The following is a 24,787-nucleotide window of genomic DNA, read 5'->3' as shown; positions in this document are numbered from 1 at the left end:
CAAGATGTCTTTTAAATGCAATACCTACTACAAGCAATGCAAAGTCCAGTATACCTGGCTAACTAGTTCTGGTATTCCCAGAGCCCTGTCGATTTCTTCTAAACCATCAAAATTCCTTAATGCCATGTAAAGCTGATCCAGGAGAGCGCCCTCATCACTTGGTGACTCTGATGAAGGATGATTACACAAGAGATCATCTGGTGAGCTGCCAAACGGTTGCCTGTGAAAACATGAACACAGCATTGGTAAACAGCTGCTGAAAAGCAAGAAATAATATCATAGGATTAGTACTCAAATTGAACTAACTAGTGGAGAGAGAAATCATTTTAATCACTGACATTTTTGTTTAAAATATAGTCACTGAACACAGAACTTAAATAGTTTTTTTACAACCAATTACAACTTTGAATTTCAGATGTTAGATTAAGTATACTGTCACAAGTAGAAGCACTCATTTCCATAGACACTCTTCTTAACTGGTTTTCTATCAGACTAAGAAAGCCAAAGAGGTCACAGAGGGGTCTGAGGATTGTCTGAGCTCGCATAAACCAAACATCTGGAAGAGCTGGCCAGAAGCATGAGGGAGCAGGGAGAAAAGGACATTCCCCCTTCTTGTTTGCAGCAAAACACTGCATCAGCTCAACCCATCTTATGGAACTGCACACTTGGGTACCAGCTTATGCACTTGGTTGTGTGCCTCAGAAGGGTGTCAGCAAGAATTTGGATACTGTCAGGCAGAGTCTGCTGGCTCTATAAATCCTGCTTACGTCACCCCTGAATTTGTATGCAGAGCACACTCGCAGTTACAAAGGCAGAATAAAGGTTTATTCCAAACCCAAAGGACAAAACTTACTGAGAAACAAACCAAATCTGAAATAACACCTTATCTGCAGCCAAATGACATATTTTTGATTTGTAGTTCAACACACAAGCCCTACTTCATGCACAATGCTACAAGACGACAACAGAAAATATAAAGAGCAAAGCATTCTGCAAGCAGGGGCAGCCTACTATATGCATATCATGGAAGAATCTCATCCCAGGTAATTACTCAGAGACAACAAAAGCTGTCACACATGGAGGGAGGAAACAGCACTATATGTGAACCCTTTTTACATGTCTGTTTGGAAAAAACAAAGAAACATGTTTGTGTATTTAGTTTCCATAATGAGATATATGGTTGCCATGGAAGTCTAATCTCTATGTCAAAGCTAAGCAGAAGGAAAGAGCTGCATCATCAGGCTATATACCTAAAAAAATAAAGGATGGCAGGCAGGAAAACTAACACCACCGTAGCCTTTTTAATCAGATCCTGGAGTGTAAAAAATAAACATAAGGAGATATATATATATAAAAGATACCTTTAAAACACTGAAAAGTATTAATTGATCTCTATAAGAGCATTTATAAGTATTCTGGAATATGCATACATTTCACAAGCATATAATACTACAAGCATTAAACTGATGTACATTTGGTGAATATTTTATGTAGAACTTTGTTTCTATGAGGTGTATAAAATACAGGCCTGTAAAATCTCTCCATGTTTTGGTTTAACGCTAAGACTGACCTGTTCTGATTACCGAAAGTTGCCTGATCTATAGGCAAGATGCTGTCTGGCCATGGTGCAGTCTGATTTGGAGGCGCCTGTTGTTGGCTATACTGAGGTCCTCCTATGTTCATTTCCAATTCCGATGGCCCTAATCAAGGAAAAATAACCACATCAATTTTGTGAAAAGAATCTACTTTCATGTTAATTCTTTCCATTGAATTATCTATGTTACAGTAAAAGCAAGCAAAAACATTCAGACTTCAGCAACATTACACTTAAAGGCATCATGATTTTTTGTAAAAATTGCTTTTAAAATTTAAGAAAATAACACGGGTGCTCTGAAAGTGGTTCAAAACTATAAAATAGCAGATATGACATCGTGGATGTAAAAATTAGTAAGATAGGCATAAAAAAAAGACAGTATATAAAGCCAGTATCATAATGCACTTGCTTTAAAAGTGACCAAGAACAATGATGACATTCACAGCATTTCTTCTTGAAAAAATCCCTAGTCTTTAATGAACAAGAGCAACTTCATATCCTCTTTCTTTGGCCACACCACTGTGGAGCTACAGAGTAGCAGGAATTGTTGTCAATACACATGTTAAAAATTAGTGTTTTACACCTTTTCCTTCCCACTTCCATGGGAAACTTTCACTGTGGAATACAGTTCTCATCCCATCTATAACTGAAGTAAGTCTCTTTTTTTCATTTTTTGGGTTTTTTTCTGCTTCATCTTTGACAGTCCAGCATATAAGGAACAACTCCACACATGCCCTGACTTACCCATATTCATGACCTGAGATGGAAGCATCTGCCTTGGGCCAGGCTGGTTGCTGGGTCTCAAGGGGATGCTGGCCGTGGGGTTGCGGATCATGCCTGCTTGCACCGGCCTGTTCATGGCACTAGCTGTGGGCGCGCAGGTCACCCTCACCGCAGGAGCCTGGCTGCCCCAATCTCCAGATGTCATGGCAGGCCGAGAGGCATTGCCACCGATCATTCCTGCACAAAAGCCAAACAGACTTAGGTGCCAGCACAGGATTCAGAACAGCTTTAGCATCACCCCTGACTGATAAGTTGCATCTTTAGCGATGAAAATGCAGTAGTTTCACTCAAAGCACATTGTACCACAACTGCCCATCCAGATGTGCAAAGCTAAAGAATGATGCCTTACACTGCTTAGTCAAGGGACTGGAGATTATTACACATTTTACAAGAGGAAGATCCTTTTATCATTTCCGAAATGCTGTTCAGAATAAGTGCTCCCACATGTAGTCTGCAACAGGTGCTGAGGGCGTGTGGATAGCCCTAACTTCCTTCCTCAGGAAATGAATCACGTTTGCTGATGTGCGTGTTAGTGCTTTACTTTCCAAGTGCAAAGTGAGAATGAGTTGAGTAACAACGTGTTATCGCTACACACGTTTACAAATTAGAAGGATTGAATTTAAATTCACATTCTGCAAACATCTTTTGGCAAGTCCTTTCATTCAGAACCTAGAGCCTTCTTAGCTTCAAGGCTCACCCAGATAATCTTGAACTAATATACGGTGCAGGGAAATTACTCACAGGAACTTTCCGATAGATGAAGTTCATTACCGTTATTCTAGGGGAAGTCCTCCTACATCTACTGTAAACAGCTGATACAGTTTATTTACACTTGGAATATATAGAGTACTACACTCTGACAGTAGACAAAATCCCCCAACCAAACGCCAACACAAAAACCCCCCAAATCCAAAGACGTGTATTCACAGCATTTATACATTTCAGTTTTACACAGTCGAGACAGTGGCTAAAACACTGATTTCAGACTGGATTACTGGTCTCTCCAGCTGCATTTTGCAACATCCTCAAACAAATACTAAAAGCCACACGAATAATTATTACTCATCAGTTCAATTACTTGGTGATATATAGGCAAGAAGAAAAACCCTCTGAAAAGGGTCATTGATTCAGCTGCTGTACAAAATTTGCTTCACTGTCACATCCTCAGGTTTGTTCTATTTTTGTACATATTCTATCAGCCGAAATATGTGGTGTGCTAGAGCAAATGGCAGGAACACAGATAATACTTTCTAACTTGTATACATAAGATGAATAACATCCTTTAATACGTATACAAAACATGAAAGTAATAGGACACTTGAAAGACTACAAGTTGACCTCTAAACTGCTTAAATAGGATATTTTGGTGTCTGGCAGCATGCCTTTTTTAATACTGATGCAAACTAAATATAAAATTTTGTCAGTGAATAGCCAGCTGAAAGGACTTAGAGTATCCATTTATTTACTCAGAGTTCTTAGTACCAGTTGCACACTTGGACAGTCTAAGACTATGTACTAGTTGAAATAAGTCAATCAACCAGACTTTTCTTGAGGAATCCCCTATGGTATCTTGGCACAATATTAGGGCAACATGAAGAAATCAATGCATCACAGATCAGGCATAATCCATGACAAGTGGTAATACCACTCCAACTTCTGATGGTTCCCAAGAAGTTTATGTTTCAGAAAAAGATGAAAATATTAGCATTTATTTAATACAAAATCAAAACTAAGGCTAATAAATAAAGGATAACTGAGGGCAAAACCAAGGTCTGTAGAGGAATGCATCATAAGGGCAACAGTGTAGCCCACAATTTTGTTTTGAAAGAATTACCTCTACAGACAAGTGGTTCATTTGTTTGCTTTTTTGAGGCAGAAAGACTGGATTTTTAGCCATCTAAGCCTCAGCTGGATTTGGATGTGAACAGTCTCTAATTACCAATACACTGTGTTCATCTAGAAGTTTTCAGGTAGGTGAAAAGCAGTGAATAAAGATCAGGACTAAAAACGTGCAGAAACAGAAATTCAAACTAAATATACCAATACGTAACAGTCCATGAAACATGATTTTTTTTCCAGACTTTTTGGAAAGTGCTTATAATAAACTGCACTTGTAATAATCCCAGCATTATGTTACACATACTATAGTCTGTTACTGAAGTATATTTTAAAAAAATGGAAAGTCATCTTACCTGTGCTACTGTTGCCTAAAGTTCCTTGACTTCCGATCATCCCTTCATTCCTGCCCATCAGTCCTGGCTGAGGTATCACTGAATAGGGGCTACTCGTTCTTATGGGTGGGAAAGTTCCTGCACCTGTTGGGTTCTGCAGTGTGATGTCAAGTGGTAAATTCTGGTTTGGTAGTAACCTGCCCAGTTGCCCTGCTCGTGGGTTATTAAAAGCTAGACAGGAGGAGCAAAGAAAAAAGCAAAGTTACAAGAATGGAAACTTTACTTGTTAAAAAAAACCCAACAATAAACAACCCAAACACACTTTAAGCTCTTGGGCTGAGCTATTTAATGCTGCATAAATTACCACTCCATGTCTGTCTGAGAAACATCCCTTCTTGACATTTTTATGTAAATTTCAAAATGGAACATTCTGACACTAAAACAGATATGACGTATATTTTTAAAACTTGAAATGATGCAATTTAACTGACAGAAGAGCCACTACAGCAAAATATACCACTATGTGATGTGCCTACTACTGCAAATTAATCATATACCTAGTAGGACTTTAATTGCATGCAGATGTCATCCTGAGGCAGACTGTTAGGAATTATCTCAGTTTTGAAAGTTTTCCAGCATAAGCTATGCTCCTGAAGAAGTATCCAAAATTAAGGACAGACTGAGCCTATATTAGATCCTGTAGCCCCATTTCTACATCTCCCTCTTAAATTCTTTGCTACATTTTTTGTCATTATTAAAAATAAATACTTCCATGATTCAGCAACAATAAAAAAGTGGTCCAGAATTAGAGCCGTGCCACCATAATGTTCTGGTAAACAGAACCATGCTTGATAGTGACTGTCACCTTTATAGAACTGTTTTCTTCTTTTGAGGTGTTTTGTACTCTTAAAAAATCAGCCTGTGCAAAGAAAATTGCAGACTCAAGTCTCAAGTAAGTGAGCTTCATATCATGACTGGCAAGCATCTGGCTCAGCTGGTCTTTAGGCTATGTTCCAATGCACGAAAGCTTCCCCTTATGTGCACAACTAGTACTCCAACACAAATCAAACACCCACCTTGTGCCTATGATTCCATTTCCAATCACACCAACAGAGTACATACAAATAAATTAACCATTTTTGTGAAATTATTATTTACAATACATCCTGATAGCTTCCCCAGGACAGTCTCTGATATGATGGCTTCCTTAAAGCAACTTCTGCATTTTTATGTTCACCACATTACAAAGAAGTTAGATAACTTCTTACTTTAGATCAAGGTAGTGATACTTTGAATTTGAGAACTTAGGTGAGGTCTATTAAGATTGGTTAAAAGTATGGAAACATCTTATTACAAAAGTCTCTGTCTTCTCCTCTAATTTTATAAAACCAGACTACAGGAACTCATTGTATTTATTTATTTTTTCATATAAATTCTTTGCTAGGTGAATTTGCCTATATGCGTGTACAGGAATTAGATCACATCACATACACCTAATTCCTAACCATGTGATCAAAATTTTATCATGACTGTCTGTTCAACCAAGCAAACAAAACTTACTTATGAGGTAAAAATGATCTTCCTAAGCTTAGGGGCATCATAAAGTCTAAGGACTGAACCAAAACTGAACTACAGCATCATATTCTGCTCTTGGTCAGGATGGGACTGAAGGAGGCTCCCTGTCCCCCATGCAACAAACTCCAGCAATCTGACGAATCTGGCAGCTTTCAAGTCTTGTGAAGTATTTTAAGTATTTTCATGTAAAACCTGTAAAATGAAAGCTGGCTATTTCTCCAGAAAAAAAAATTTAAATCCCAAACCTCTTCTGGAATTGTATATGATTTTACATTCATTCTACACTGGTTTTCTGCGAGCGTATTAAAAGCCACTCACTATTTCTGTGCACCTGTTTTCTGTATGTTCTTCAACTGAAAACAAGGCAGAAGTTCCCTAGGGGAGTAGGGCACAGACACAAGACTGAGCTGGGGGAAAAAGTTTTAGGGTTTTACTTTACATGGGAAACAGGATGTGCTTTTACAGAACTGCTGCTAATCACCAAGACACTCTCATTTACAATCATACTGTTACTGTTCTGCCAGTAGCTTTGCAAACAGATTTAAAGCTAGGTTAACTCTGGAAAGCCGAAAGGCTACAGCGGAAGGAACCAGCACACCCTACTTCAGAAAGAATACGCTGAAGATTTCAGATGCACAGAGATTTCCTTCTGACTTGTGTGCTGCTGCTGTTAGTATCCCCATACTTACAAAACCAAGTACATGAAATCCAAGCATCCTTCTCTGAGCAACATTGACAACAAATTATAATTTAAGCATCTGTGGTAGGTTTAATATGAATATACACATTCATTATTAATAGCAATATTAATGTTTATGTAAACATTTCCAAGTAATAATTTGATTTCATTTGAAAGTGGCATGGTGTTATTTTAATATCATCAGAACGGCTTAAAAATATTATCTAAGCCCTACGTTTCATAAAAAGAGCACCAGTGTACATTTAAAGATAGATGCTGCCATCCTAGCCAACAGGAGAAAGAAATGAAGCAGTGGCTTTTTATGCTATTTTCTTCAACATTCATAGCTGATAAGACTCCTGTCTGGCCCGCTTTCCATTACTCTATGGTGGTAGACCAACATTTCATACTGATTTGTAAGTTAATTAATAAAGTTAAGGAACACTGTCGGCTGGAAGTGACTCAATTAAAAGCCGCAATTTGAAATTAAACTTGGGCATTCCTCTTAATCATACGCCTTTCTATTAATCTTGCGGTTTTAGAGGAAGGCTCCCCTTCACACTAAGAAAAGCCTCTCTCGTCCCTTTCGCTGGAAGAGCTGCTGGAAAGCAGCAATCTGCACCACACCAAAATGCACGTGCTCTCCGTGCCAAAGCCCTCACAACTGCAGCATCACCTATAACCGCAGCAGGAGTCGTTTCATTTATTATAAAACTCCTCCCAGGGCACGGACTTCCAAGGGTGCTGTGTGATTAAGCCAGAACCTCCACGTGTGTTTCGAGCCGGGACGACCGCAGATGGCGCTATGTCATCATGCAAGGCCAGACCAGGACACGGAGCTGCCCAGCTCCGGCCCGGCCGACCCAGGGCACCATGACCGCTGCTCTGGGAGTTCTCGAGCTGGGCATACACGCGTGCGGAAGGTGGACTCACTGCTCTGTGAAATCCTCATTGCTGGTTTCTGGGTGGCCACAGCCGCACCGGGGCTGCTGTCACTGGTGAGCTGCATGAGGTCATTGATGATGGCTTGCTTGTCGACGGAGCCTGCTGGCGCGCCTGGGCGGCTATCTGGGAAAAGCTGCGGTAACTGGCTGTTCTGCAGGTCATCCAGAATCTCCTCCAAGTTATCCAATTCACTGCCTGGCTGCAATTAGAAAAAAAACACACAAACCCACAGTACACGTCGCTGCTCCCCTGCAGCTGGCGCGTATCCTGCTCGTGCCAAGCCAGGCAGCCGGCAAGCATTGCGGCAACACCGCTTCGGATGCTTCCTGCAAGAAGCCCGATGTGGAGGAAGCTCACAAAGCTGTCAAAAGGGGAGTGTGCAGGCTTCCCAGGGTTCATCTGCCTTGCATTTGGAGAGCCTGGTGTAGCACTGGCACCCCTTCAAAACCCCGGCGTTGGGACATACAGATCCACGTGATCCATACCTTGGGCAAAGGGGAGATTCTCCCTGTGCACTCTGTGATCGGTGCAGACAGCAGAGATGATTTGGCAGGGGAAGAGATCCAACAGTGATGAAGAAGGGGTTTATGTAGGTATAACCAATATTCCTTTCAGCACAGTCATATTTCTAGTCTCTTTATGACTTGATTAAAAGCATACGATGGAAAAGTTGCTTCATGGCTAAAACAATTCCCCATACGCATTTTCTTTGTTAAATCCAAAACCTTAACACTGAATAACTCTACATAACTTTATATATAAAGTTAACTGGCAAAAAATATACATTTCAATGAAGTTCTATAAATTAAAACCTGTCAACTAGTTACTATATTTAGGAATTTATCTTGCTCACAGCTTCCCAAATAATTGAAAATAACTTCTCTAAAGTAAGACCAAAAAAAAAAAAAGAAAAAAGAAAAAAAGAAAAAGAGAAATCTAGTTACATTCAATTCAGTAGAAAATCATCATCAAATAAAGATGGGAAAAGAATTAAGTTCATCCTAGACTAACATAAATAATGACCTGCACGTTTTTCTTAAAAATGCTGATTTTCACAAGTTTTGGTTTTTTTTTTTGTTTTTTTTTTTTTTTTTGTCAGTTTCTCTGTCTATAAACCCTCAAATTGAAATCTTTCTGACTGAAATTTGGAAATTACTACAAGTATATTCTCCAATCCTAAACCTTTGAACAGGGTAGAGCTAAAAGAGTTTTAGGGTTGTAATTACCAACAGGGAGTCAAGTCTCAGTTACCACCAAGGTACAACAGGAAACATTTCATGACAGTATTATAACAGAAACCTACTCAAAATCAGCGCCTTCATTAGGAAATGTTTGATGACAGAAGAGAGGCAGAGTGAGCAGCCAGCCATGAAGGATGGGGAACTCAGAAATAACACCACAAACATACACACAACTGAAATACAATTCTTCCTGTTTTTTTTTTTTTTTTTTGCTCTACTGCCACATCATCAACTTGTTACTTATTGAGATAAACCTTATGCCGCAGATCACAGGATAATGTAGAAATAGCTGAGATGGCTTTGAACTACCTCCCGTGGCTCATAGCCTAGCTAGGAAGCACTGCACATTAGTCTGTACTGAATTCCTGTTGCCACAGCTAACCTGCTCCTGGAAGCCCAGTTATTTTATTCTAAGGTAGCTAAGATGCCTCAAGATTACATCTCTCCATGCCTTTTCTGGGTGACTGACTCCAGATAAACATGGTATTACTCTTTACTCCTTCCACATCATCTCCTAGTCTTACAGATCGGAATATATGGTGCAAAAGAGGAAGAAGTTTACTCTGTAAAAGGCAGCATGTGGGTGATATGGAGGCTGGTGTTACTGGCAAAATGGTATGAAATCACAGAATCAGAGGACTGGAAGAAATATAAAGCCTTAAGGCAAAAGCAGTGTATGCCATTCCCTACAGAAGTTCATATAGCCGCTTGTTAAAGACATCCAGTGACAGAAAATCCACAGCTTCCCCGGGGAACTGGTTTCAGCACTCTGCCGTCCTTACAATTTGAGTTTCTCTCCTCAGCGTCAATGCAAAATCTCCCTCACTGAAATTTAGGCCCTTCCTTCCTGTTGAATGTTGAACTTGGAGAACAAATTGTTCCTCTTTCTTTTTCTAACCTTTTTTGTGTTTGAAAACATGTGCCTTTTTGGGTTTTAAGCTGAAGTTAATATACAACCTCAACTTGTTGAATTTTCTTCACCATATAAACTGTTTTCTCATTACTCTTATTAGACCTCTCATTACTCTTGCTGCTCCTGTGGACCATCTTCAGTTGATCCACACTTTTGCTGAAGTGCCATGTCCAGAACAGGGCTTAAGATGAAGCCTTACAACTGCTAAGTAAAGCAGAATATTTACTCTACACATAGTATACTCCAATGACATATTCCAGAAAAGCCTGTGATTTTTTTAATTACATGACATTACACTCGCTCATCTTGTGCTCACTATGATCCCTAGACACAGCTCTGAAAATGTCCTCTCTAGCCAGTTATTCCCTCCTCTTTTTTTTTTTTTTTAAATCTGTGACATTATTTCAGACTAATTAAAATAAATAGCATAAATTGTTCATCCTGAATGTTCTCCTAAGATTTGTGCTCCGTATCTCCTGGCTGCAGCTGAATTTGAATCCTGTCCTCCAGTGTATTTACAGACATTCAAGTATCACACACAGCTTTACCGAGCATACACTCTATTCTCCCATCGGGTCATTTAGGTTAACTAAACCACCGAGCAGCTCTAGAAGCTGCACCAGCTCCTGCAGCGTCTCCATTTGACAGTGAATCCTTCAACAACTACTTTGTGTGTAAGGATTTCCAAACAGCTTCCTACCCACTCACAGCAGTTTCATCTTGACCATGCATGTCTAATCTGCTTATGAGAATGCCATGTGTAAGAGGGCCAGAGAGCCTTACTCAAACCAAGACACATGGCATATGCTGCTTCTCTAACGCCAAAATGCCTGCTACCCTCTGCTGAAGGAGAACAGGTTGGTCCGACATAACTTGCTCTTGACAAATCCCCCTGCTGACTTGCTGCCTTCCACGCATTTACATGCAGTTGGGTGGGCACAGCACACCAACAGAAGAGGCAGAGCCAGGACAAATCAAACGTGACTATAAGAAGCCTAAATCATTGTGCGGACAGGTGATAAGCAGATTCAAAAAGGCTCTCCGAGAGACAGTGGCAAGCGATGTTTATGGGAGCTGCACTTTGAGCACTGGGAGTTCTGGAACAAGAACACAGCAAGAGCCAGTAGGAGACTGATGTAGAGTATCATAAATTATAGAAGTATAATTCAGTAGTCTTTGGGGGAATTAAGACATACAGCCTTCATTAAACATATTTGAGAAAACAGTGAAGGGATGTTTAATATGTTGCAGGGTTGGGGTTTTTTTGGTTTTGTGCCAGGACTTTATGTCTTTTTTTCTGCCCTTGCTGCCGCTGCTCCGGCCGCGCCCCGCCCCCCCCCCCCCCCCCCCAGCTTAATATTCTAGCTCCTACAATTCTTTGTTGAAACATTACATGTAAAAAAACCCACCCCAACAACTCCAAAACAAAGTCAGAGAAGACCATATTGATCCAAATGTGTCAGAAAACTGCACTCCCTAACATGCTTTTAATTCCTCTCAGGAAGTGGCAAAGAAAGGCCAAATACAACAGATTATTATAACAACACAAACATATAACCTTCCCTTTTTTAACTTAAATTATCATTATCAAATATTTCATCCTTATTTTTTGATGACGGTTTTCAACTGCTGCAAAAACTCCAAGACAGATTTAGAATTAACACCAAGCTATGATGTTAGCCTAAGCCTTTCCAGACTCACCCTCAAAAGGCACCTTATGCACAGAAACTAGCATTAAAATATTTACGTGGTTAGTTTAATGGGATTTTTCTTTTATTTATATTCTGTATTTATTTTGTCAATGGTCTAAATTGAACTTTATGTAAACAGAAGGCACACCCTAACCTCCCTGTGAAATAATTATTTGTCAGGAATTAAAAAGTAGTATGCCTGATAAAGTGCCAAGCATCACAGGAAAGCTCTCTTGCACATATTTTCACTATCTCTAAGCAAAGCAGTTACAACAATCTCCGTAGAACTTGGACACTAAGTGCCAGAAAACTTAAGACAAATCATGCTTAGAAATAGTTTTGCATGTAAGAAGCATCTACTTTCAAAGTACTTATCGCTGTCATGTAGAGAAAGTCAGATTACAGTGTTAATTGTTTACAGAATTTTTTCAGCTCTACTGAAAGGCAGTTATACCTCAACATGAAGTTTGGTTTATAAAGGATGCCATGTCCAAAGTCTAACTTCCAGGGATTGCGAAGGATTAGATAAATTCCTAAACTCTCTGGAGATCTCTTTTCCACCACGGGCAATGTTCATGGCTTGCACTGAGACCCTATGATTCCAAACTTCATACGTGTATACATTTCCTTTACAACCACATATGTATGACAGAGGCACCTGCGACTTTTTCCTTACAACAGGGTGTCTTCTGGTGAGGACACAACTTGAAACTATACTTGCCTTATATAAACCCCAAGTTAGCTCATTAGCTACCTCTGTAGCATGGGCTGAGCATTTGACCATAAAAGGTAAATAAAAAAAGATCCCTGCTCCAAACTGGCAATAAATGAAAGGATTATAAAAAGGAGGAAAGGATTATAAAAAGAAGGAAAAAGTAAATCAGAAGTGGAATCAATAGTCTTTTTCCTTCTCTCTGGTAACTGCAATAAACATACAATTGGCTAGAAATTATATTATCAGGCTAATTATTACCAGGCTAATCTACCACTAATGTTTGAAAACAGACCTCTAACTGAAAGATATTCAGAAAATGGAATCCCCATTCTAAGGTTCTGATAGAATTTCAAGATGAAACCAATGTTCTTCATGAATTTAATGGACTCTGGACGTGAAGAAATAGGTTTGGGGAGGATGAGTGGCATTTGTACAGAAAATGTGTTAGTACTGTGAAGATGCTGCTTTCGACATAAAGCAAGAGGACAACAGAGTTGATAAAAGTGTGTGAGGAACATCAGAACAGTTTCTGAGTTTTAGGACAAAAAGTTATATGCTTAATTTGATTTCTGGACCAGCACTGGTGGAGGCTGTGGCATTGCAAGTCCCCATCCGACAAACAGGCTGTCTATGTTGTCTAGTGGCAAAAAAAGAGGAGAGTACACTGACAGAGATAAGGATTCTATTCCACACTATGCCAAGTGCTTTCTCTGGGAATAAGCTACTTCAAATTTCTACTTCTTGGTTTCTTCATCTGTAATATTAATATAATAATACACACACAATTTTACAGAAGAGTTTTGCAGTGCAAAACAACATGGCTAAACAAAACCTGACATTGCTCAGCGCATGACGTTCCTCTGACGTCCCCGTGCACTTTCACTCTCCTTCCCCCAAGCTCTTAGCCAGTCTTTGTCAGATAGTGGTCAGATCTGCTGACCACTACACAGGCTACTCCTGACCAGCCCCGCGTGCTGGCTGCGGCCACAAGCACGATGAGAGGTTTTTCGAGGGACAGCACAAGCAGCGGTGCACAGGGAAGGAAGGTGCAGGATGGAGTCCCACCACGCAGCCCCGCAGTAGCCAGTGGACCATCAGGGAGAGCGGGAGAAGGAAGGCTTACTGCTGAGGGACACCCTATAAACCAGTTCTGTAGTGAATCAGGACTCATGTTTCCACTGCCTTCCCTTTTTAATAGCGGAGAACGGTATGAGCACTCATGGTGCTTGACAGCAGTCCTACTTCTGTTGGTGCTGTAGGAAAAGCTGTGCTGAGCCTCCCCAGCAGGTCTGTTTCATCCTCTTCCCCACAGCTGCTTTAACTGGAATAGCCATCAGCCTAATAGAGCCCGAAAACCATCATCCCACCAAGGAAGGGAAAAAGGTACGGCGGTGCTGGAAATATTCTCTGCCATTTGAGAAAGGCTTCCTGTCAGTTGCTGCTCTCTGCAGAAGTGTATGTTTAAACACACTACCTAGAATACTGCTATTTTTAGTACAGTGGTGCACTTCAAAGCATTTCCTGCTCAGAAAGTCACACCAAAAGTAAAAGGAGAAAACATAATGGCTCCGCCGCCTCCCAGCACCCTGATCCCCCTTGCAGAGGCCATCCCACTGCCGCTCCGCTGCAGTTTCCAGAGAAACTGCACACTCCAGTGACTAATTACTTAAAAATACAAAATTCCTTGGGGAGGAGAAGTTTTAAATAAACCTGCAAAATAGGTAACACAAGCACACGGCTAATTTTTACGTACGGGAGGAAGAAGGGTGGGGGGGAAGGACGCAGGAGGGTGGAAGAATTTAGCACAAGAATCTGTGTTCTAGTCTTGTACTAAATAGTTCCAGCTTTGATCTAAATTTAGGCAATGAGCACTTCCTGTGGGAGACCATCTTCCAAAGCTGAAGAGTTTTTGATGCTAAATATTTTCAGTGATTTTATAATTGGGGTAAAGTGGTTATTTGTTTAAAGGCCTGGCCTTCAGCTAGATAAACGCTTACATTATTTTATATTCCCCACCATTTCCTCTCCTACTCCACGCTGAACTTGTCCTGTTTATTCAGCTCCAGGTTTCACTGCATTTTAAGTAGGTTTTAAAACGCTATTTACAAGCAACGGGAGGAGCAACAAAAGCCCTTCTGTCATTATCCAGCAGCCTTCCATCACAGCTTTGGGACTGGCTTCTTACCTTGGTGCTGAGGAAGCCCGAGCACTTCAGCCCTTACCACTTTATCACAAGTCCTGCACTGCTTCATGGTTTTCTCAACAGCCCCAGCTCCTGGACCGTCCTGTACTCCCAGTTCCCTCTCTCCTGGGAGACAATCTCCATCTTCAAATTTCAAGAAAAGGCAACGCATCCATAGCCCATACTCCAACACCCTCAAATCCCTCCCCCGACCTCCAAAAGACAGAGCCTAAAAATAAAAAATGAATAGACTATTCACTTTACAAAGTTCATAATACTCGGGACCTGATTTTCAAATGCTTGAGGTTGGCAATGCTTGTAGACACTGAAGTCTGTAAAGTTATTCTTATAGTTACATGTTTACATTTAGGGTGAGACGCCACCTGCCTATCTTTAGTCATGAAAAAGTAAGGCAGCTAGTTTAAGCTAGCTGTCTAGGCTACTACTAGTCAATGGGAACATCACTAGACAGCAGCTTACCTTCGCTATTTTAGACACACTTTATCTAGGATAAGATAAAAAAAATCCTGGAGTCTTTTTCTATTTTTCCATCAACGATAAAAGGAACTTGTACAACTACCTCAGACTAGACAGATAACTTCTAGAGGGGACAAAACTTGCTCTTCGCAAAAAGGGTTCACAAACTAAGCCATTTTTTGTCTACTCCACAGAGATCATGAAAGAGGAAATTTTAATTCTTTTAGAAATTTAATTCTTGGGGAATAAACCATCTAAAGGCCAAGATCCTGATCTTTTTGGTGATTACCAAATTCTGCATCCTCGCTCAGTATCAAATACTGAGGGCTGAAGGATCTCTGCCCTCAGTCTGGTACTGACTTCAATGTGCGAGATCTGAACTAGGAATTGAAATCTGTTAGATATTTTTAAAATACTTTATTCTTGCCAGGTTAGCTGTGAATTTCTTGATACCTGGGTTTTGCTAGCCTAACAAAGCATAAGTTCTCATGGAGAACCTAAGGCCTCCCTCTACAGGCACTACAATACAGCAGCTGTATTGAGAGCTAAACTAACATCCAGGCTTGAGGTTAAATCCCTGTAGAAATCAGTGCAATTTGGCTCAGTTTCCCCCTAAAACATGGGAAAAATTGAAAAACCACAATTGCTCCTACATAATGTTAATAGCTGTCAAATTCTGTTGAAATAAAAGTGAAGTAACCTTAGGAGACGCCCGGATAACTGAGATTTTAACAATGCTGTGTCCACACTGTAGTGGCATGTTTGGCCTCTACGTTTTGTGGTTACAACCACTGTTGAAAGAACTGTCTACTGGTTAGAGACTGCTGAAAGGGCAAAAGAACAAAAAAGATCCAGTGCTGTGACTTAGGGCAAGGAAAATGTTGTCTATCCCTCCTCAGTCTCAAAATACAATATAGGAAATGATGTATTTATAGACATACAATAATTAAAATACAATAGATTTACAAAAACAAACAAGCTCAAACCCAGTCTGCATACTAGAAATATACAGTATTTTTAAAAAGTGAAGGATATGGCTGTGAATTAAAGAGTCATGAACATTTGCACAGTGTATGATCTGATCATGATTTACAAGCTAAGGCTTCATGCACAGGGCACTGCCTAGGGATTAATGACCAGCTGTGAGAGTTGATAGTGTAGGACAAAGCTAAGGATCATTAACTCCAGCTAGTTATAAACTCCCCAGAAAATGCCTTATACTAAAACTGATACTGTAATTACCCATTTTATAAATAAAATAAACAGTAATACTGAAGTAGCAAACTGCTTTTTCTGCATCCCTTTTCCTTGCAAAGCCCTGAAAACTGGAGCAATCAGGGTGATGTGAACCCGGCGCTTTTTGCAAGTAAATTCTGCATGAAAGCCAGTAAAATAACACTTCTTAGCATAGGTCCTGACAACATACAGTTTATTAGTATGTTGGGCAGCAGAGCAACAATCAACCTTGCACAGAACGCAAAGAAATTCTGAATGAAAAATTCAATGCAGGTAACCTTGCACAGGGAGACATGATCTCTGCACTGAACGATTAATCATCCATGGGAATTTGGGGTTGAATATAAAAATTTTTAAGTAAAAACCAGAAAGTCAAAACCACCACCACCCCCCACCCCTAATTAGCACAGAAATAAGGGAAGTCTGTTTCCCTTGATTGTAATTTGCGGATCAAGTATAGCACAAAGACTAGTAACACAAAGCTGGGATCAATCCTTTCAAACAACCGCTGTCCTCGAGCACGAACCAGCTTTACATGGGGGAAGTGTAGTTGCTGTGCTGGGCTAGGTCAAAAGCCCATCTAGCCCACAGCAGTTCAACAACAGCCTGTGGGAAAAGCTGTCAATAACTTAGCATTAACCAACAGTTACAAGTATTTTCTCTTTGTCTGACTACCATCTGGGAATGGTTCCCCAGTGTTCAGTCCCTGTGCCATCCACCTCCTCCCAGGCAGAGTCTGTTCTTTTAGACAGAGTGATGATCACAACTTAAGAACACCAACTGGAAAATTGAGTGAAAACTGAGGTGAGTTTCAAAGAACAGGTAACAGCCTCTTGAAGAGTTAAGAAATTATTCTCAAAGGAAGTCAGATGGAAAGGAATGCAGGCCTGGAACATCTCATTCACACGTAATGCAAAGATCTGCTTACCTGTTCATTAGGCTCAAAGCTTATCTCTTCTTTTTCCGTCCTCATAGCTATTAACTTTGTGCTACCGGAAGGGTCTGTCTTACTGTCCAACCGCTCCAGTTTTGGGGGCATGTCTGGTAAACCAATATCTTTAGTATCATCTTTATCTAGCAAGTAGCGAAGTAGTGCATTATTATTCTTCTTAGGACTCGCTGGCTCCTGTTTAACAGTCACCTCTGAACTAGGAGCTGTGCTACTGGACTCCTGGTTCAGTTCTTTGCCTGTGGCCTCTGCTGTGAGCTTGGCCAAATCTACAGGAGAACTACTGTCCTGCAATAGTCTGTGCAAAATTTTATGCTTCTCCTTGAGCGAGGTTCCGTGTGCCGAACCAGACCCAGGCAACCCTCCCGTGGAGTCCTTGCTAACATCTCCCATGGTGCTGGACAAAGGCGAAGGCTCCATCTGATCTGATTTGGTGGTCAGCAATTGTAAGAGTTTTGTCTGGCTTTTTCCGTCATGCAGTTTATTCTGTCCATCAGGTCTCTCGCCACCGACAACGGGTGGCAGGTTGCTATCGCTGTTCTCTTTCTGTTCTCCTGAATGGCAGCTGCTCTCTGCTTGTCCAGTTGTACCTTCTGATTGCTCCCCATATAGTCCAAAGCAGTCTTTAGAGTCCAGGCTTCCCATCTTGCTTAGCTGGGGAGGATTCATATTCACAGGGGAATTTTGTAAATTTCCCATTTTTAGGTCAGGTGAAGCCAACGACGATCCTAGAGAAACGCCGTGGCCCTCGCTGAGGGCCTGAAGCGCGTTCAGGGAACTGTTGGTGTAGTTATGGCTATTTCCTGTGCTGCTGCAGACTCCCACGGGTGAATGTAAGCTTCCTGCAGGGGAGAACTGACTGGGTGGGATGCGAGGACTTCCTGCCACTCCAGGGCTCACACGATGCCTTGGGGAAAGCATAGAGTTTGGCTGCCCTGGGTTCATGCCGGGGCTGCTTTGTGAGGGGCTATTCATTTTTAGTGCATAGTTACTACCCTGAGGAGTGGATGCTTGTATGCTTGACACATGGTTCATTCCCCCTGAACCACCAAACCTGCCTGCTGGCATGCCCATTTGTTCCTTTGGGCCATTTATGGCAAAATTTATATTGCTACTGATGGTCATATCCTGACCTGGGTTCCCACTGCACATGGCCTGATGGGCAGGGCTGCTGGAGCTAATTGGGTTCAGTATCTTCCCCATTCCTTGTCCAGTCAAATCCTGATTCATTCCACAGACATTCTGCTCTCTATGTGGCAAGGGGAAGAAAAACAACCTGTTAGCTAAAATGACAGCGGCCAGCTTGCAATTACAATAAAGAAAAACAAGCAAACCCCCAAATCTCACTTTAAAATAACACAACAAACCTACAATTGACAACAAATCAAGAACTTGACAAAAGCGATATGTAACTTTCGACATGGCTGCATATTAACAGCATGGTTTTTCAGTACCTCATTAACAAATCAGTGGAAGAGAGGAAAAACAGAATTATACCTCATTTCAATGACAGTCATTAGAAATGCAGATAGGTTACAATTCCAGGCTCTCTCCCTTTAATGTGTATCTCTGCTCTACAACTTGGCAAGAGCTAATTTCTAGTAATGACAGAAATCTCATCTGAAACATGCGGCCCAAACAAATACATGTTTTACAAGACAGCTGCAGACAGCTGTTTGCTGGAGTTTTGAATTCTGTGAGTTAGCCCCACCACAAGGCTGGAGTGGGCTATTTGCCCACCAAGTTCATAGTGAAAAGAAAGCTGAAGAAGTTGTATTTCTACACTGCCAGAGTATTTCGATCCTGTTCCAAAACAGCACGTGAGCCAAGAGAACTACTGGATACTGCTTCAGAATGGGAACAGTCTGTTAGCAATCCAGTCCTGCACGGGCACTTAGGAAAAGAGAAGAAAGAAAAAAAAATACACACACTGGAGCTGAAACTCCTATTTTAGAGATGCAGGCTGTAAGATGGAGCGAATAGAAGAGAAACACACTCACACATGCTAAAGTGTGAGAAGAAATGAAGCACACTACACTGAAGAATACTTCATGTTGTTACTCTATTTGTTACCTTAGGTATAAAAGCAAAGGTGAGTAACGTTAACTATAAAAAGAGAGGTGGATTTTTAAAACCTTATTACAAATACAATAGTACCAGTCTTCTGCCAAAAAAAGCAAGAATAGTTGCTAGTACCATTTTCAACTTAATGATGCTTTTTTAAATTGAAAACTTAGACTTCATGAAATACCAAGTATATTCAGCAATCCAAAGAAAACAAACTTCAGACAGCTTTTTGTCAGGTCAGTTTCCAAATCTACAATTTGTCTAAAATGGTTTTAGTTTTAACTACATTTAGACTCGTTTTCTTCCTTTCAAAAAAGTGCTAAGTGATACTGTGGATACAGGGAAACAGCACTGTTAATTATCATCAGCAAATAAAGCCTGAAACAAAACCTGCCACAAATATACCAGGACATGCAATGACTTCATTCAGATTTTACGATGGAAGTTCTGAGGTAAGTGATTATCTGCCCTTCAATTTAACATGTTATTGCCTGTGTCTTCTTTTAAAAAAACGCTAATAGTGGTGGCATTTCTTAGGGTTAGACATGTGAAAGCCACTACTCCAAGCACCAGAAGACAAGGAATGGAGACAAGGAGTTAAAATATCCAGTTTGTCTAAAATGCAGTTCTAGTAATCATAACACACTCTTTAAAGAAGACCAAAGCCCAACATATCACGGACTACGAACTACAGGAATTTAATCCGTCAAAGGTTTCCAGATGTAATTGAATTTGGAAGGTTTCTTGTGTCTATTATGCAAAATACAGGAAATTAAAATACTGAAATTAAGAACATGAGATTAAAGTGAATTTTGTATGTTTAATGGAAGATCTTGACCTGACAAACCAGAACGCAATTTATAAATCCTGAAATAATCTTAAATCTCTTCCTGCTGTAAGCATTGATTTTAAAAACTTATTTGTTTTCACACTATCAGTTCTAGGTCAACTCAGCATCTAGCAGCCTTAAACCATATATTTACTTTGGCAACTTCATACTTTCTCTGTCTCTCTGCAGAGTGTGCATGTAATAAACCAGTCAGGATTACCTGTGAAGCATATGCAAGGAGATTACAAGCTGAGGTTCACTAGTCGTCTGAGAACGGATGAGCTTGCTCTTCGTTTGGGCAGAAACGATGGTGCCATCAGACAAGGAAAACCGATAAACAGGACTAAATGCTAGTCCCTGCCTCAGCACTGCAAGCAAGCAAAATAACAGAAATAAATTAATGATATACTATAGTACAGGTAGCTTAGCTGCTCAGCATCTGATGTTGTAAATCCATTAGCACTGATACCACAGACACTGTGTTAATTAAAAGAAAAAAAGACAGAAGAAAAACTGAAAATCAATAGATGGGATGCATATAAAATAAAGGTTCCCACATGAAATAAAGGGTGATCAAAAGAAAACCTGTAAGGAGTGGCAGCAATAACAGGACAGATACTATGAAATACAGAGCGCTTCAGGAGTGGACAAAGAAGTCCTTGATGTCCATTTCACTTTTCATCAAATACAAGTCTAACTCCTTTTGTTCCTCATAAATTTTTTCCATTTGTATCATCTACATCATGATGATTAATATAAATGCCTTTAGCTTCTGTATCATCAGTTTCCATTAGCCTGTATCTTTTCCTCCTTACTGCCCGCTTAAATTATCTTGTAACGGTTATTCTCACTATTTCTTTAATTTAAAAAGTTAATACATCTCTTACATAGAAACAATTAGAAATAAGAACTGGAACAAGGAATTACTAAAAAATACACATCTCAAACAAATTAGAAATACATTTACCTAAGCCAAAACCGGGGCTGTGCTATTCTTCCCCAGCATTAGATATGACTGCATTTCAGGTTTGGGGTTTACTTCACTGCACATGTTCTGCAGTCCTTAAGCTTTCAGTGTAAATCTGGATTTCAACAAATTCAGTGCTCTTAATTTCTGTAGACCCCTATGACATTGCTTTAATTAAAAATTAGCATAATGCTATGGAAAAGCAAATCTGCAAGCATTTATTCTACTGTTCACTCTTTGCCATCAATGAAACAACTCTGATAATCTTCCATTCCTAGTCCAAAAGCATTACATTAGGATTGCAGATATGGCAGGAGGGAAATACTTAACTTCAGAATTTTCACATGATTGTTTTGGGAAAAAATAGGAACAAAGCACTACAAGTATTTTTAATTTCCTATTTTTACATACATACACATTTTCTGTTGCTTTGGGTTTGTTTTTTTTTTGTTTTTTTTTTTTTTTTTTTTTTTTTTAATTAACAGTATCATCTGATCTGCATTTCACTGCTTGTCTTTTAATATTTCCTGTTGTAATGAAATGACACGGTTTTACAAGTGTGGCTTTATTAAATAGTCTCTGCTACAGAGTTACCAGATTTTCAGCCTTACAGGATTGGTTATGATTGCTTTCCTTCCCTGTCCGCCCCCCGCCTCCGTTATATATTGTTCTGCAAGGTTTTAAAGTATTATTTAGGCAGTGAGAAAACAGGAAGCACAATTTAAACAACCAGAAGGTTTTTTTCAGAGTAAAAATGTAAAGAAAAACAAAAACCTACAACTGTGAAACAATACAAAGCAAAATTTCACTGCTAGGTATGTCATTGTTTCAGTTTAACCTTTGGGCACCAGAAGGTCCAAAGCTCTTAACTTTAGCATATACCACATCAGGAAATTCCAGTACTCAATGCCAACAGGATACAAGTGAAATCTCTACTTAAATCATTTTCCAAACTAATTCTTTAAGCAAACAAGAATGTTTCCGTATTCCTCTTGAGGAAATGCTATTTTTCTGACTGTGGCCAATAAAAACTTACCATATATTTTGCACTTTATACTGAGAGTTAATTTAAAAGCTTTGTGGTTTTCATATTTTCTCAAGCTAATGCTTTCCCCCCCACACACACACTGTAACACTGATTTACATGTAGAAGACCACTGCTTTCTTTGCTCTTATTCTCAACCCATAATGACTTAAAAAAATGCAAGGGGTTCCTCAGTCAAATGCAAAGATGTTACAGCCCAAGATACATCTTGTTTTTCTCCTCCATGCTGCAGGGCAAGGGAAAGAAACATTTCAGCCACTATTCCTCTGTAGTGCTGGATCCTTTGCAGCAAAGCAGTTCTAGAGGTTTTTCCTCCTCCTCTTATCACTCTCTTCACAACCAGGAGAAGCAAAGAGCCCCCTCATTTAGACTAATTCTACAGTTTATATGACGAACCTAAGCCTCTCCTGCAAAATGATCAGTGTAAACTCCAAAACACACCTATTTTTATCCCTTCACAGATAGCTTAGAGAGGACCCACTCAAGCCTCAGCACTGGATGTAGGATCTGCTAATTTGGTCAAGAATAATTTGAAGAGGACTGAAGTGACAAGTGGCTGGACAGCATAACAGGAACTAACCTGACCCACTTTGGCACAGACAGGTCCTTACCTGAAACTGCTCTCTAACTCCCCTGCTGTAACTTTTAATTGCATACTACCTTCTTCAGTTCTGTCTGAAATCACAGCATAAGGCTTCATGAAAGCAGAACATATGAAAGAATATTTAACTAATGTCGCATGACTAAAGCTTTTTTTTTTTTCTGTATGTGTGTATTTGATGGAATAATTTGAGATTCCAGTTACAATTTAGTTTCCAAGACAGCACGCCTGTGGTTTAATTGACCATGGCAACTATTTGTTACAGGCCAGCTGTAAACCCTGTTCTACAAACATGAACCCAAAGAATGATGCTTCTCCACTGGAAATGTTCGTTATTCCCCATTGGCTCAGAAAAGACTTTCCTGTGGACTGTAAAGGGTTATTTGTTTTTTGTAATTTGGATCTGTGCTACTAGAACTATCATGGTTTTATGAAAAGAAAAACCCTCATCCAGTCACTACCATGGAAACCTCATGGGGAACCTTTCACAGTGCAGTACCCTCCCTACACCTTACCTACCATAATCCTGACTGAGTATATGTGCTTCTGGTGTATCCTATAACACTTACCAGCTAGATACAGTACAATAATGTAGGCTTCCAGACAGCATGAGTGCTGCATCTTTGACAATTCACACCAAGTGTTTCTCACGGGAAATGTGACAGTAAAAGTCCATTTTTGTAGAGAAAAGGAATACAGGTCAATGAACTGCAATGTGTGAGCTGAGGTTCTGAAGAATAACGCGTAGTGAATGTTTTCACGGGCAAGACACAGGGGTCTGTCTTTCTAAAATAATTGTGATAATTTGAAGATTTAAAGCACCCTTCAATATGGCACAGTTATAACACACAGGCTAAAACAAACTGGAGAAAGGTGCAAAACCTCTCTAGAAGAGCCATCAGTTAAGCAAATCAGCTTTAAAAAGAGACTGTCAGTAGCCTTTGATTGTTCCATGTAAACATGACAAAGAGAACACAACCAAGATACACACATAACAAACAGTTTAAATATAGAAAGTGCTAAAAATATGAAACCAACCTTCCTGGTGATGCCTCTTGGCAAAAGATATTTCTCCCTCGTGCTGTGAATGGAACCTCTGAATGCATCTTCTCACCAAGTCCTCCCAGCCAGGTTTCATAGCTGCTCGCATGGTACTTGTGTCCAGTGAAGTTATTTTGCCTGATATTAGATAAAACATTTGTTACAGCAATTTCCCATTTGGGTGTGTGTGTGTGAAAGATAAATTTAAACCTCTTATTTTACAATACCTTGTAGATCCTGGCGTGTAGTAAAGCTCTCTGATGAAGGAAGAAGTGGCCTTTCCTTCATCGGAGCTCTTCTTGCAACACATATCAAGCAAGACTGCAAATCTTAAAGAAAAATGTTACTTCAGTAATTTGTGTAGAAGAAGTTTTCATTTCCATAGGTAATTCAGAAATATTTTTTAAAAGTTCTTTGGGACCAAAAGAATAGATTTTGTACCGCTAAAAGAATAGACAGAACTCAGTGATTTTACATCTTCATTATTTCTTACAACATTAAACACAGGAGAGGTGGGTTTGGTTTCTTTTTTGGATGAAAAATTATCAAAGACTCCACCACAGCCCATAATTATTGGCACGTGTTTATGCATACACCTGTGGCAGCTCAACCACTCAGGAGATAAGTAATAAAAAGAATATACTGCATGCACAGAGAGCACATTTCTGCAACGCTCACCATTTTGTAGCTTCTAAGCCACATTTTTTAAAAAAGCCGCAAATGCTTGCTGTCCCTGAGCAAGCGGCTTTGTAATAGGCCATTTTTACTTATCTGAAACCTTAAAATACAATCTGAGGAAATTTACCTGCTGAAGTAGTAAGTGGTAAAGGAAACTGAAGAACGACTGTCTTCAAATTCTAAGAACTCAAAAAATTGCCCATTAAACTTTCCTCTCAGTCAGCTGCACTCTCTTACAATTACCATGATATAAAACCAGGATCTCTTCAAGGTAAACAGGGTTTCTCTCAATTTCAATGACATTGGTTTAACACACAGGTGCATGCAAGTGTATACACTCATAACCCAAGATTAAAGTACACTTCTACAGTTAAATGAAAAAGGAGAAAACTTAGAACTTTTCCATTT

The 24,787-nt window shown here is 39.9% G+C and overlaps 1 protein-coding gene across 9 annotated transcripts in view; it reads right to left on the bottom strand.

Moving 5' to 3' along the window:
* Positions 1-24,787, bottom strand: part of NCOA2 (nuclear receptor coactivator 2) — a 198,352-nt gene that overhangs the window by 21,924 nt on the left and 151,641 nt on the right. For all 9 annotated transcript variants that reach the window (XM_080378652.1, XM_080378653.1, XM_080378651.1 and 6 more), the window contains 9 exons: positions 23,929-24,030; positions 23,699-23,839; positions 20,268-20,415; positions 17,131-18,400; positions 7,736-7,946; positions 4,570-4,779; positions 2,339-2,554; positions 1,571-1,700; positions 55-220 (listed from right to left, as the gene is read on the bottom strand). In XM_080378652.1, coding sequence (XP_080234778.1) covers positions 55-220; positions 1,571-1,700; positions 2,339-2,554; positions 4,570-4,779; positions 7,736-7,946; positions 17,131-18,400; positions 20,268-20,415; positions 23,699-23,839; positions 23,929-24,030 — 2,594 coding nt within the window. The remainder of the gene's footprint in view (positions 1-54; positions 221-1,570; positions 1,701-2,338; positions 2,555-4,569; positions 4,780-7,735; positions 7,947-17,130; positions 18,401-20,267; positions 20,416-23,698; positions 23,840-23,928; positions 24,031-24,787) is intronic.

The sequence above is a fragment of the Falco punctatus genome (assembly GCF_963210335.1).
Source record: "Falco punctatus genome assembly, chromosome: 3".
Lineage (NCBI taxonomy): Eukaryota > Metazoa > Chordata > Aves > Falconiformes > Falconidae > Falco > Falco punctatus.
The sequence above is the reverse complement of the archived record's forward strand: the minus strand, read 5'-3'. Positions and strand labels throughout refer to the sequence as shown.